Genomic DNA, 13,523 nt, shown 5'->3' with positions numbered 1-13,523 from the left:
TTTGTTTAGCTGTCAGTGCAGAGTAGCAAAAATTGATCCTCAAGTCTTGGTGCCCACACATTGGGTCCAGGCAAGGGGAGGCGGTGTGGGCTGAATGCATAGGAATAGTCCACATGGAGCAGCACTGATCAAAACAAACCTTACATGGCCCCCAAGAGTCAGAAAACATGAGACTCATGAAATAAAATAATAATAGTAATAATAATAATAATAATATGTGGACGATAAGTGCGCTGTTGCCTCAGGAAACCCAACAGTCAGACATCCAGGACACATGTATAAAAGCACTAAGAAGAATTTGAATACTTTTCTTCAATAAAGTGCACAAAGCACCACACTCTCCACAATTAAAATAATCAATAATATAAATCAATCCTCCACTCCCAACAGCTTCGTCACCCAACCTCCCAACTTCGGCTCAGCTTGCTGGGTCTCCAACATTCCTTTATACGAGGGGGGACCCAAAAATAACCGGAAATATTTTTAAAACGTGTTTAATTTAATTTTCTGTACAAACTACAATTAGTCTCCTTCAAAGTACTCTCCATTGGCGGAAATACACTTATCTAACCATTTGTTCCATTGTTCAAAACATTTTTTAAATTCGTCTGAAGTAATACCCATTAATGCTCTGGTCGTTTCTTGTTTTACCACTTCGACGTCAGCAAAAATGCCTCATCCGAGGGAACAAAAAGAAATCACTCGGAGCTAAATCCGGTGAGTAGGGTGGGTGGTTCAGGGTTGTCATACCGTTTCGGCAACACTTTTTTCAAGAAGAAAACAAAATTTCACTGCCGCGCGTTGCTCACGATAATCATCCATCGTAAAAAAACAACACTTGCACAAAACAACTTTAACAAAATTCACTGAACACAAGCACAACCTTCCAGACTGATGGCACTTGGCAGGCTGACTTGTGAGGAGTGTAACTAGATCGCCTTAGCAGCCCAACCACGTACTGCAAGTACCAACCTAACAACAACAAAATTCTGGTTATTTTTGGGTCTCCCCTCATATATTCCATGACCCGCAAATGTTTCTCCTCTTCTTCCGGGTTAAACGCCACATCATCCTCCTCAAGCATCCCGGAAGTACTGTGGGCTTCCGTCCTCATGACTCCAAAGTACTTCCGGGCTGCAAGAACAGTAGGAGTCCCCAGGTCCTTTATTATCTCCCCCTGGCAGCACCCACGGCACCCAACAGGGCTGAGAAAATGGACACCACATACCAATGATGCCCTGCAGGAATCTGGGGTACATTTACCGTCCAGAGGAGCTTCCACCTAGCGTCCTGGGGGAGGAAGTGTCCTGGAAAGGCTGACCTTCTCCATTCTTCCCATCCTGGGACATCCCAGCCGGATTGAGCTGCCGGCCGTCTCTCACAAATAATAATAATGACAGATTTATTACTATTTATGAGGCATTTCTGTCTTCTTGATGGAAGAAAAAAAGTGCAAACCATTTGGACAGATCAGAAACAAAAAAGTTGTGCCAGCTGCGGGAAGTGCCATTTCAAAAAAATTGTGCATGGCTTGGCCAATCAGTGCCATGAATATTGAAACTCGGTGAGCGCAATGATTTTTTTTTCATTTATTGCTTCTTTGTGGCCATTCTTTAGCTGCAGCATCAGTACAAGAAGGAAGTCATCTGAGAGATTTCTACCTCTGCAGCTCCACCACTGCTTCTATGACTAGTGTATCCTTCAATGGGTGGCAGCGCCATCACAAGTACATGAAAACTAAAGGCATACAGCCTTTGTGGCCTGTTCCAGCTAGTTTTGGCAATTTCTAGAACATTAACACCCTATTGTTTTATAATAGCTATTGGCCATAAGTATGAATGGCCTCAACTTGGTTAGCCATAAATCGGCACATGACTGTATATACCTAATTTTTAAAAACAGAAATGAATATATGGTGCATTTTTAGGCTAAACAAAACTGAGGAGCTAGTGTGTCACGTCGCATGAGTTTGGAAGAAAATATTGTAGCCAAGTGCAGAGTGCTCTTTCCAGGCAAGACTGAAAGATGGTGTGTGCTTCAGAGTGTGGGTGTGAGCACAGGCTGGGCGTTTCAATGGCAGCAGGTTGGGCAAGGCTAAATGTTTTAAGGGCAGTAGACAGGGCAGGGCTAGATGTTTGAGTGGCAGCAAGTTGGGAAGGCTAGATGTCTGAGTAGCCGCTAACTGGGCAGGGCTAATAATGAAATTCAGTGTTTGAACAGAAATATGTTAATGGGAACACTGGAGTCTCAAAATGTTTAATAATAATAATTATGTTAACAAATAAAGTTTTCCCTCAAATTGCAACACACTGAGTAAGCACAGTGCAGTGTATAAAACAATTGTTTATTTGAACAGTTTCTACCTTCAAAAGAGAGACAGATAGGTTTAAAATGAATGATATTTTTGCCCATCTGCCACCAGTGGTGGATGGCACTGGTCAGAGGCTAGATGATGTGCCTGTCGTAGGAGATGGACTAAGAAGCAGTGGGCTAGCTAGATTGATTAGAGGAGATGAAGTAGAGCACGACATTGGGGTAGGCAGGCAGTTCAAAGAAGGCCTAGAAAGCATTAAGTTGGATGGCCTTGGCAATATGGGATGCTAGACAATTGGCTGAATTAGTCAGACGGAAAGTGGCAGGAAAATGGATTTTTTTTTTAAATATAATTTGCCCTTTTATTTAATGATTTTTTTTGTTCCTTTTTAAATTAAAGTCATTTCATGATTTTTGTCTATATGTGTTGCTTGTTATTTATGCAGAGTTTATATATTATGTGAATTCCTTTTTTATATGACTTGTGTTCTGTTTGTGGAATCTTAGGAGACCAATGGGATGTCATGGTGTCAGCAAATATTTTCTGGTTGAGGGTCGCGGTCCTTGAAAGTCACATTGTTTAAGAGGTGTGCAGTTAGGATCATTATTTGGATTTTCCTTTTCCTTCATTTTTATTTATTTATTTATTTTGGACTGCTATGAAGTCAGTATATGGATTGGGAGAGCATGGGGTGTCATAAGGTCGCTGGAAAGGGATGTGTGGTGCTTCCGATATCTTTGCAAAAGGACGAAGGTCCAAGTCTTTAGAGTCCTGGTGCTTCCTGTCTTGCGATATGGCTATGAGACATGGACGTTATCCAGTGACCTGAGACGAAGACTGGACTCCTTCGGTACTGTGTCTCTTCGGACAATTCTTAGGTACCTCTGGTTTGACTTTGTGTCGAATGAGCGGTTGTTCATGGAGTCCCGAGTGCATTGTTGGAGAGCATCAGTTACGGCACTACGGCCATGAGGCTCGTTTCCCTGCAGGTGATCCGGCTCATAAGACCCTCATTGTTGGGGACCCGAGTGGCTGGACCAGGCCAAGGGGTCACCCACGTAACACCTGGCAGCGGCAGGTAGATGGTCATTTCCAGAGGGTGGGACTGGACTGCCTGTTTGCCTTTGCCAACCGGGATCCCAAATTGTTTTGTCGTAAAGTGGGTGTGGCAGTGCCTGCTCCCCAACTTGACTTGACATGACTTTGGATTGCCTTTTTAGGCAAATCCCATTTGCCTAATTTTGTTAATCTTTCCTGTCTTTGCTGTTTAGTGCTTCTCCTTTCTGATTTCCTAATAGATTACAGAGATTTTAGATCTGGTTGCATCCTTGGACGAGAGTTTTATGATTTCCCTCTCATTCTGAGGCCACTTTTAAGATACTTAAACACCATCATTGTGGGCCTGTGTAGGCCTTTTAAGTTTGGAGCTTGGCTGCATAAAAACACTTACAACTGACTGGGGATGATCTAGCAGAACAGAAGCTTCATATGCTGACTTGTGGAAAAGGTGGCATGCTGTGGCAGTGCCATGTTTACAGTCAGTGAGCACTTCAGCATGACCAACACTACTGCCAATGTTTGTCCATGGAAATTGCAAGGCTTTGTGCTTCAGTTTAGGCACCTGTTAACTTAATCATATGGAGGGGTGTCCACACAATTTTAAGCATATAGTGTAGTGTACTCTTCTCATATATGTAATTACATTCTGTTATCACAATTTCTTTTGAAAATGGTTTATTGTTACAAATATATTTAATACACAAAACGTAGGTATTTGTGTCTTTAACTCTTTGAGGGCTGTGTATTTTTTCCAAAAAACAATGGTTTCACTCAGAAATCAACATAAAACGTCTGTTGCTGCATGCTGTGGCTACCCGTTTGCCAAGAATGTGCGGCAGTCTTGTTGCCAGGCTGTCTTTGCATGGCTGGGACAGAGGCAGCAGTCATGGTCGCAGTGCATTACAATCTGGTTTTTACCTCTTATCATTGTTAAGTGGCAGTCCTCCCTGGCGAACAACGTCAATACCACGATTAGCTGGGGACTGATCAGCTGAAGATGGACTCTCACATTCATTTTCGATCGCTTGGAGTTTGCATGTTCTCCCCGTGTCTGCATGGCTTTCCTCCGGGTACTCCAGTTTCCTCCCACAATCCAAAGACATGCAGGTTAGGTGCATTGGTGATTCTACATTGTCCCTGGTGTGTGCTTGGTGTGTGGGTGTGTGTGTGGGCGCCCTGCCCGGGGTTTGTTTCCTGCCTTGCACCCTGTGCTGGCTAGGATTGGCTCCAGCAGACCCCTGTGACCGTGTAGTTAGGATATAGCGGGTTGAATAATGGATGGATGGATGGATACTTAACTCCCATGAAAAGTCACAGCTGATTCTACAAGTCAGTCCACAAAATCTAAAATCTTGCTCGCACACTCAGTCCAGTGCAGCCCTCACATGCCAAATCAAAAACTCAGTCTGACAAGTCATAGTCCAGTTCAGAGATAATAGGCAAAATGTCAACCATAAAGTATTTTGCTTTATGCATTCGCTTTGATCTCTCGCCAGATGTCAGTGCCATTTTTGCCATTGTGTGCGCCTTGCTACTCACACGAGTGTAGGGAATCTCAGTCAAACCAATGAATCTAACTTTCCTTCTAGCAACAAGAGTCCAACTAAAACGTAATGGTTGGTTTTTCTCACAGTTTACAGTTGATTACCATCGTCAACTCCTCCTTTTGACAAAAGTCGATATCAGCCCTGAAAGAGTTAATGAAGTAAATAAACAAATATCAGAATAATATGCCATGCAAATGTTTTGTAATTTGTCATTTTTTAGTTTAGTTAGCCCTTCTTTCACTTCTTCTTGATGAAACATTGTGTCTCCTGCTTGTCAGCCTTGTCTGTTCTACCCAGAAATGTGTGCCAATTTCTGATATTCACTCTCATTTCCAGCCATCCATTGTCCAACCTGCTGAACACAGGGTCACGGGGGTCTGCTGGAGCCAATCCCAGCCAACACAGGGCACAAGGCAGGAACCAATCCCAGGCAGGGTGCCAACACACCGCAGGACACACACAAACGCACACTTGGGACAATTTAGAAACGCCAATTCACCTAACCTGCATGTCTTTGGACTGTGGGAGGAAACCCATGCAGACATGGGGAGAACATGCAAACTCCACGCAGGGAGGACCCGGGAAGCGAACCCGGGTCTCCTAACTGCGAGGCAGCAGCTCCACCCACTGCGCCACCGTGCCGCCCTCCTGATTTGCTTTTTGTATAAATCTTAGAAAATTAAACAAAGAATTAAGAAAGATGAAGAGACTTACTTGGTGCAGGAGTCTTCTGCTTAAGAAAATGATAAGAGTAAAAGTCTGCAGAATTAATTGGCATCCATGTAAGTGCACATTTATGCACATTGCAAAGTGAAGCTGAGGCAGGAGAGATTCGCTGAGTGGAGACATGAATAGCAAAATAAGAAAGACCTTGAGACAAAACTGACTTGCAGGCAAAGCAATTAGACGTTTCTAGAGAAGATAATGATCATCTGGGAGGAAGTGCATTACCCGGGGCTGATGGAGAAAGAGAGCTTGACTTATTGACTGCATTGATGATGAGGCACTGGTTGTGCTGGGATGGATTGGACTAAGATAGATAGATAGATAGATAGATAGATAGATAGATAGATAGATGAAAGGCACTATATAATAGATAGATAGATAGATAGATAGATAGATAGATAGATAGATAGATAGATAGATAGATAGATAGATACTTTATTAATCCCAAGGGGAAATTCACATAATCCAGCAGCAGTATACTGATACAAAGAAACAATATTAAATAGTAATAAAAATGAAAAAGCAGACTTTGAGCAATGTTAGCATTTACTCCCCTGGATGGAATTGAAGAGTCGCATAGTGTGGGGGAGGAACGATCTCCTCAGTCTGTCAGTGGAGCAGGACGGTGACAAAAGTCTGTCACTGAAGCTACTCCTCTGCCTGGAGATGATCCTGTTCAGTGGATGCAGTGGATTCTTCATGATTGACAGGAGTTTGCTTAATGCCCGTCGCTCTGCCACAGATGTTAAACTGTCCAACTTTACTCCTACAGTAGAGCCTGCCTTCTTAACAAGTTTGTCCAGGCGTGAGGACTAACCCTGGTTAGAAGAAAGGGGGCTATGAGGCAAAACTCCTAAATGTAACTGAATAAAGGGGAAGTGAAGAAGTCTGTGTGAAATGTTTCATGAGGAGGCAAAACTTGTGAAGCAGAGTGAGTGAGGTGACAGGAGGTCAAATGACCGGTGGACAAGATGCATGGTGATGAGGAGGAACTACAGGATGAAAAATGAAAGTCAGGTGCCGGAGTTATCCTGTTTTGTCTATTATATTTACCCCATTTTTTGATACACTGGAATGGAGGTCTTTGAAGGTATCTGGAAAGGAGGTCTCTCTTTGAATTGCCTTTCCCAAGACTGCTTTCATTTCTTTTAATTTTTTGAGTGTTTTTTCTTGTCTTCTGAGGGAGTCATGTCTAGGGGGCTGTCAAAAACAGGTCCTGTTTATGCCCATTAGGGCACTCTTTTTGTGATTTTGGACTACAAAGAAATAAATTGTTGTTGTAGTTCAAAGTCCCTTTTACAATTATAGGTCCAGCCCTGACTCAGAAGTAATTCCTGCATGACTGGATATAAGGTGCAAAGCCACTTCCTGTCCACAAGTCTACTGAGTATGGAGCTGGGAAGTGACTTTGCGGTAAAAGCAACAGCCTGGAGAAAGAGATGTAAATGTCGGGAGCACTTTATTGTGCTGTGTTGTTGTGCCACCCCAACGTGTAAACAAGTAGTCACCTTTATACAGGCGTGGCTGAAAACATTGGTACCCTTTCACTTTAATAAAACTCTGTGTCCTCTGAAAGCTGAAAGTGACAAAATTATTTGGTATCCATAACTCTTTATATCACATTTAATAGAACAGACGCTTCCATTTTGATTTATGACCAAATATGTCACATCATTTTCTAACCCACTTAATCCAGTTCATTGCAGGGTGACCACACATACCAAACACACACTAGCGCCAATTTGGCATTGCCAGTTCACCTGACCTGCATGTCCTTGGACAGTGGGAAGTAACCGGAGCACCTGGAAGAAACCCACACTGACACAGAGAGAACATGCAAATTCCATACAGGGAGGACCATGCGGCCCATGACCAAATATTGTTTTAAATAATTAATCACATGAAAATGGCATGGAATAAAATATTGGTTCCCTTAATCTATTAACTTGTAGCACAGCCTGCAATAACTGCCATCAAGTATTTTCTGTAGCGCTAAGTGAGATTTGTACACTTCTCGTCTCGTAGTTTGCTCCACTCTCTTTCAGTTTTCTCAGATTTCATTGGTGTCTTCTCCCAGCTGTGAATTTCAGCTCTTTCCACAGATGTTCAATGGGATACAGATCAGGACTCGTAGTAGGCCACTTTAGAACATTCCAGTGTTCTCTTCTCCCACATTCTCGTGTGCGTCCAATGCTGTAGACATTTTCTCCAAATCTGTGCATTTACATAATCCTGTCTCTAAGCTCTTCAGGTGATTCCTTCAAACTCATGGCTTGGTTTTTCCTTCATCTATGGGACCTTCTATAGGCAGGTGTGTGCCTTTCCTAATCACGTTCAGTCAATGGAACTGACCACAGGCAGTGTCCAAACATCTCAAAGATGATCAACAGAGTGGGATGGAGCCTAATCAGATTTTAAGTGTCATAGAAAGCATATGAATACTTGCGTCATCATAATATTTTACTTTTTTACTTTTAATAAGGAGTTGCTTCATGATGGGAAAGAATTAATTAGAATGATTTTAGCACAAAACATGTAAAAAGTGAAGGGGTCTGGATAATTTCTGAATATACTTAAGATGAACACCGAGATCAAAGCCTTACTTAACGCTGTACCATTCCCTGGAGCGAGCTGTCTATATGTGATGCCACATATCACAATATCCCTTCTATTGTCCGCTCTGAAGGCCTGCCTTTCTTATTGCCTAGAGTTGAGCCTGCAAATAGCAAGCCACAGATTCAAATCCTACTCTTGTGTCTATAACTCTGCATTCTTTTTGTGGTGGAAACCAGAAAAGATCGCAGAAATACTGTATAATATTCTCAATTCTGCTTAATCAAATTCAGGGTCCTATCCTAGCAGCACCAGGTGCCCACATTCACACTGTGGCAATTTTCGATTCACCAAATAACCTGACTTGTACATTTTTGGAGTGTGGGAACAAAACTAGAATACCCAGAAAAGAGCACACAAGGACACGAGTAGAACCTTCAGACTTCACACAGACAATTTTAGGTGGGGGGATTCAAACCAGGAAGTAGGATCTCTGAAGCAGCAGCACTAATCACTGTGCCCCAGCAGCCCACCAGCAATGATGCAATAACATACAGATTCACAGAGACAGGCGTCTAAAGTGTAAGAAGCTGTTCAAGGTAAACTTCAGGTAATTCTTTGTTTTGCTTTGTTTTCTTGTAAAGATTCTTTCAGGCTGCGGTGGGCTGGCACCCTGTCCGGGGTTTGTTTCTTGCCTTGCGCCCTGTGTTGGCTGGGATTGGCTCCAGCGGACCCCCGTGACCCTGTAGTTAGCATATAGGTGGTTGGATAATGGAAGGATGGATGGATTCTTTCAGGCAACCAATTTCTCTCTTTCAGATCCATGAAAAAGAAGAAGATGAAGAGAATGAGAAAAATGAGAAGAACTGCTGCATGAATGATGAGCCTCTTCTCACAGCCGATCAGGTACCAAGGGAGAGGAATTTTCTGGAAGAAAAATGTCAGTTTTATTTGCATGGACATTACAGACTGACATTATTGGACAAAGAGAATGAAATGTTCAAAGAAAAGCCCCTGAAGGTTCCTCTGTAAAGGGTATTTTGGCTTTGATAAGCACAGGGGTGCTCCAATGCTTAGTGCTGGGTCCTCTCCTCTTCTCTATATACACCTCACTAGGCCCTATCACCCTGTCCCATGGGTTCTCATCTCATTGCATATTCCGATGGTACGAAGTTCTTCCTGCTTTTCCATCCAATGGACCACATGGTATCAGTTAGAATCTCTGCATGCCTCATTGATATTGCAGCCTGGATGAAGTAGTATCATCTTGAGCTCAACCTGGCAAAGACGAATCTCATTGTTTTCCAAGTCATTCATCAATTTAATATTCCATCTATGTTCAGCTCAGCTCATTACCACTAACACCCACCAAGTCAGTATGTAGCCTTGATGTGGTGAATGATGACCAATCGCCCTTCATTGATCGTCTCTCAGTCTTGCAGATTCACTCTGTATAGGATCAGGCCATGTCTGACAGAGTTTGCAGCACAATTCCTGGTCCAGGCTTGGACTACTGAAACTCTCTATTGGCCTGTGCTACCAAGCCATTGTAGATAATTCAAAATGCAGCAGCACATCTGGAGTTCAACCAGCTTAGGCGAGCGCATGTCACTCCTCTTTTTAACTCTTTTAGGGTTAATTTCCCTTTTGTCCCAGGACTCAATATTTTTCCAAAAACCTCAGTTTTCTAAAAAGCTCAAAAAGCAATGGTTTCATACATAAATCAACATAACAAGTATTTACGACAAATGTCACTCTGCTTTATGTTCCATGAGCCTCTACAGTACATAAATTCACATGCTTATTACATACCTGCTTGTCTCATCAATCATAAGCTGAAAGGCACTTTCTGGAAAAAAACAGCTTGAAGTAGTCAAGTGGCTGGTAGTCCGTCGTGTCCACTAGCATGGCATGTCATTTGAAGTCCAGCTGCCAGCTTGCCTCCCACGCATCTATGTCTGTGTAGTCCTCCCAGGGCAAACATTGCTGTAGACTCATCAGTTGCACAAGCGTGCCCAACACTACCATCAGCTGGAGACCGATCAGCCGATGCAGGTAGCTGTCTTTCGTTTTTGATTTTCAACTCATGTGCATCAAAATCGGAGTTTGATAAGTGCCTGTGTGGTCGTCTCAGACAAATGTTGCCATAAGCACGTCAGCTACACGATCGGCTGGGGACCGATCGGCTGATGCTGGTACCTGACTTTCGTTATTGCATCAGAATCAGATTTCAATAAGTCAGGGTCCAATTCGGCAATAATACGCAATAAATAAATAATACTCATGGAGTATTTTGCTCTGCGCATTCACTTTGCTCTCTTGCCCGAAGTCAATACCAGTCTAAATGTTGTTTACTCTGTGCTACTCACGCACGTGCAGGGATTCAACATCAAGTCAATGAGCCTAGTCAACAGTCCTCCTAGCACAGAGGGACTACCTATAATGTAATGGTGAGTTTTATCAACATTTGCAGGTTTTTTCACCTTCTGCCCCTGAATGTTGACTTTAGTCAACATCCGCCCTCAACCCCTTGTGTTGACAAAAGTCGACATCTGCCATAAAAGAGTTATTACATTAGCTCGTCTAGCAGTATGTATTAAGTTCATATCCTTGCTGTTTGCCTACAGAGACATTAATGGGTTAGCATCTCTGTATGTGGAGACATTTGTGAGGCCTTTTGGTCCTTCTCATTCTCTCAGGTCTTCTGATGAACAGCGCCCATTGACATTCAAACCAAACATCTGCAGTGTGTTGATGATGGCTTTGATAGATTCTTGTAACTAAAGAAGCATAACTAGCTTGCATTTTGTTCTGAGCTCTTCACTTGTGATGGTCAATTTTGTAACCTTGTCCTGTCACACTTGTTCTTAAACAGCCCCCCAGACTGATGTTTACTTGATTATGTTGACCCTTTTTGTAAATCACTTTGGATAAAAGCATAAATAATGAAAATGTGATGCCTCTAATCTTCTAACCAGGTTATTGAAGAAATTGTAGAGATGATGGAGAACTCACCAGACCCAGAGGAAACAGAGGAAGAAGGGGATGATGAAGATGCTTTAGACTCGCCACATCAGTCTGGCCCTTCTCTGCTGGAAGAGATACGTGCCCTGTCACAGGCTTCCAACAATAACTGCTCGTATGAAGGTACCTGATGCCTTGTAATTGAGTCAAATATGGAGCTGCAGCACTTAGTGATTTTCCTTTAGCAGCCTTGTTCTCTAAATGGGGAGCTGAAATAATATTTTTCTGAAATTAAACACTATGTGCATCAGTGGTGGACATTAGAGATCCTGTCAGGCCCAATTACAGTGCACATTTAGATCTTATATTTTATATATAACATTTTTTGTTATTGTACAGAAATATAACTCCCTGTTTACTAAAAAGTGAGTTCTGGCTTGAAGACATTAAAGCAATTATCTTCTTACTGAGGTTAAGTCAAGTTAAGACCTACCTAAATGTTACTTACACCTTAGTAGCTAACTTCTGTCCATTTCTGTATCAGGTCTTCAGCTCATGCCCAACTCAGCTTTGGAGAAGTTACTGAACCGTGTGCAGGAGGCCATCCGGGAATTTTCAGAAGAGCTTGTGAAGCAGCTGGCGCGGAGAGATGAGCTGGAGTTTGAGAAGGAGGTCAAAAACACCTTCATCACAGCCCTCATCGAGGTGCAGAACCGGCAGAAGGAGCAGCGTGAGCTCACTAAGCGACGGCGCAAGGAGAAAGGCTTGAGTCTGCAGAGTGTGACTCGCTCCGAGAAGGGCAGCACCATGCCTATCAAGGTCAGCAGACGTGTTACATCATTGACTTCTGTTAAATGGTCAGTAATGTTTGCCATGTCAGCTTCCCCATGGTGTCACTGAGTTAAGTGATGCCCTGTAGATTCACCCTCCTTTGATGTATCCAGCAGCTTTAATTGCATACTGGATTCAAAGCTATCTGGTCATCCATTTCATGTACCTTTTGGTGGTCCACAGTCAGGTGATGCTAATAAGTTTAATCTTCTCCTAACATTGTTAATCATACCTTTCATATTCTCCTTCTCTATGGTTCCAGTCATGTCATTCATTTTTAGCTCCATCAGTATCAACATTCACAGTATGTGTCTTATCAAAGCATCATGGCACCTTCTTCATGAACAGACACTCTTCTGTTGACCGTAGACAAGTTATTGGAGCCAGGGTCATCTTTCCCCAACATAGTTAATGATATCTTTCATATTTTGCTTTTCTACAATCTGACATTTATGTTATTCATGTGTAAGTCTCTCTGGTCACCACATGTCTTTTATCAGACCATCAGGGCATTTTCTTCTTAATGAACTCATCGTTTTACTGGTAGCACACCCATAGATCAGAGCAATTCTGCTTCTTTGGCTTCATTTGTGTTCAGATTGTCTTTAGCAGTTGCTTCTTTCATGCCCAGTTTCTTTCATTCATTATGGACATTTCTTTCATCTGTATTCCCTTCTGGTGTCCACTTAAGCATTTCCTTCTTACGTCACAAAGATCATATTTTCTATATTTTACTTTTGTATGATATGGTTGTTTTCTTTATATTGTCCACCATTTTGATTCTCCTGATGTTGTCACATAGTAAAGTCATGGCCTTTATGTCCAGGTTCCCTCTGGTTTTAACCAGACACATCATGTCCAAAACGTTCAGCTTCTCTCTGGTATCATGCTCTCAAGTGATCTTCATCGTGTCTCTTTTTGGTCACTATAGTATGGTGCTATCTAAGTGGGTCATCTTTCCTCTGTTATTTAACAGTCACATCATGTACACGTGGTTAATCTTACCTTTGGCATTACAAAGTCAATACATACAGTATCATGTACAATTTTCTGATGCCCTCCACTAAGGTGGATGTCCACCACATTCTATTTCCATCTAAGCAGTAAATCATGTCTTTGAGGTTCACCTTCAGCTTTGGCATGATAAAATTAGGAAAATGCACACATGTACAGAAGATTCCCCTCTTAGTAGCCTCCATTCAGATTTGGAGAAGGTTCATCTTCTCACTGGAACCACAAAGAGAATATTTCTGCATTTTGCTTTCCTATGGTGTCATCATCAAGTTCTTCAAACCTTGCTTACTACTTGGTATTAAACAATTGTTGATGTCCTCCAGGTTCACTTTCCTTTGGGTTCTTTGAACCATGTTCTTCAGGTATGTCACAAAGGTCACGTTCTCCAGCACTTCTTTATGCCTTTGAACATTTCCTGACTCTGTGGACAGTGTATTTTAGTAACTAGGGCAGAGCAATATTGCATGTAAAGAGAGTTCCAGGAGCTTGTGAGCTTGTAATCTGTGTGATGTGAA

General features: G+C 42.4%; 1 protein-coding gene across 2 annotated transcripts in view; it reads left to right on the top strand.

The window, feature by feature from the left end:
• Positions 1 to 13,523, top strand: part of fez1 (fasciculation and elongation protein zeta 1 (zygin I)) — a 49,814-nt gene that overhangs the window by 25,734 nt on the left and 10,557 nt on the right. The window contains exons 4-6 of one of the 2 annotated variants that reach the window (XM_039764149.1): positions 9,019 to 9,105; positions 11,178 to 11,346; positions 11,708 to 11,982. In XM_039764149.1, coding sequence (XP_039620083.1) covers positions 9,019 to 9,105; positions 11,178 to 11,346; positions 11,708 to 11,982 — 531 coding nt within the window. The remainder of the gene's footprint in view (positions 1 to 9,018; positions 9,106 to 11,177; positions 11,347 to 11,707; positions 11,983 to 13,523) is intronic. The other variant, XM_039764150.1, reaches the window with a different exon arrangement.

Source organism: Polypterus senegalus, chromosome 9 (genome assembly GCF_016835505.1).
Source record: "Polypterus senegalus isolate Bchr_013 chromosome 9, ASM1683550v1, whole genome shotgun sequence".
NCBI lineage: Eukaryota > Metazoa > Chordata > Cladistia > Polypteriformes > Polypteridae > Polypterus > Polypterus senegalus.
The sequence above is the reverse complement of the archived record's forward strand: the minus strand, read 5'-3'. Positions and strand labels throughout refer to the sequence as shown.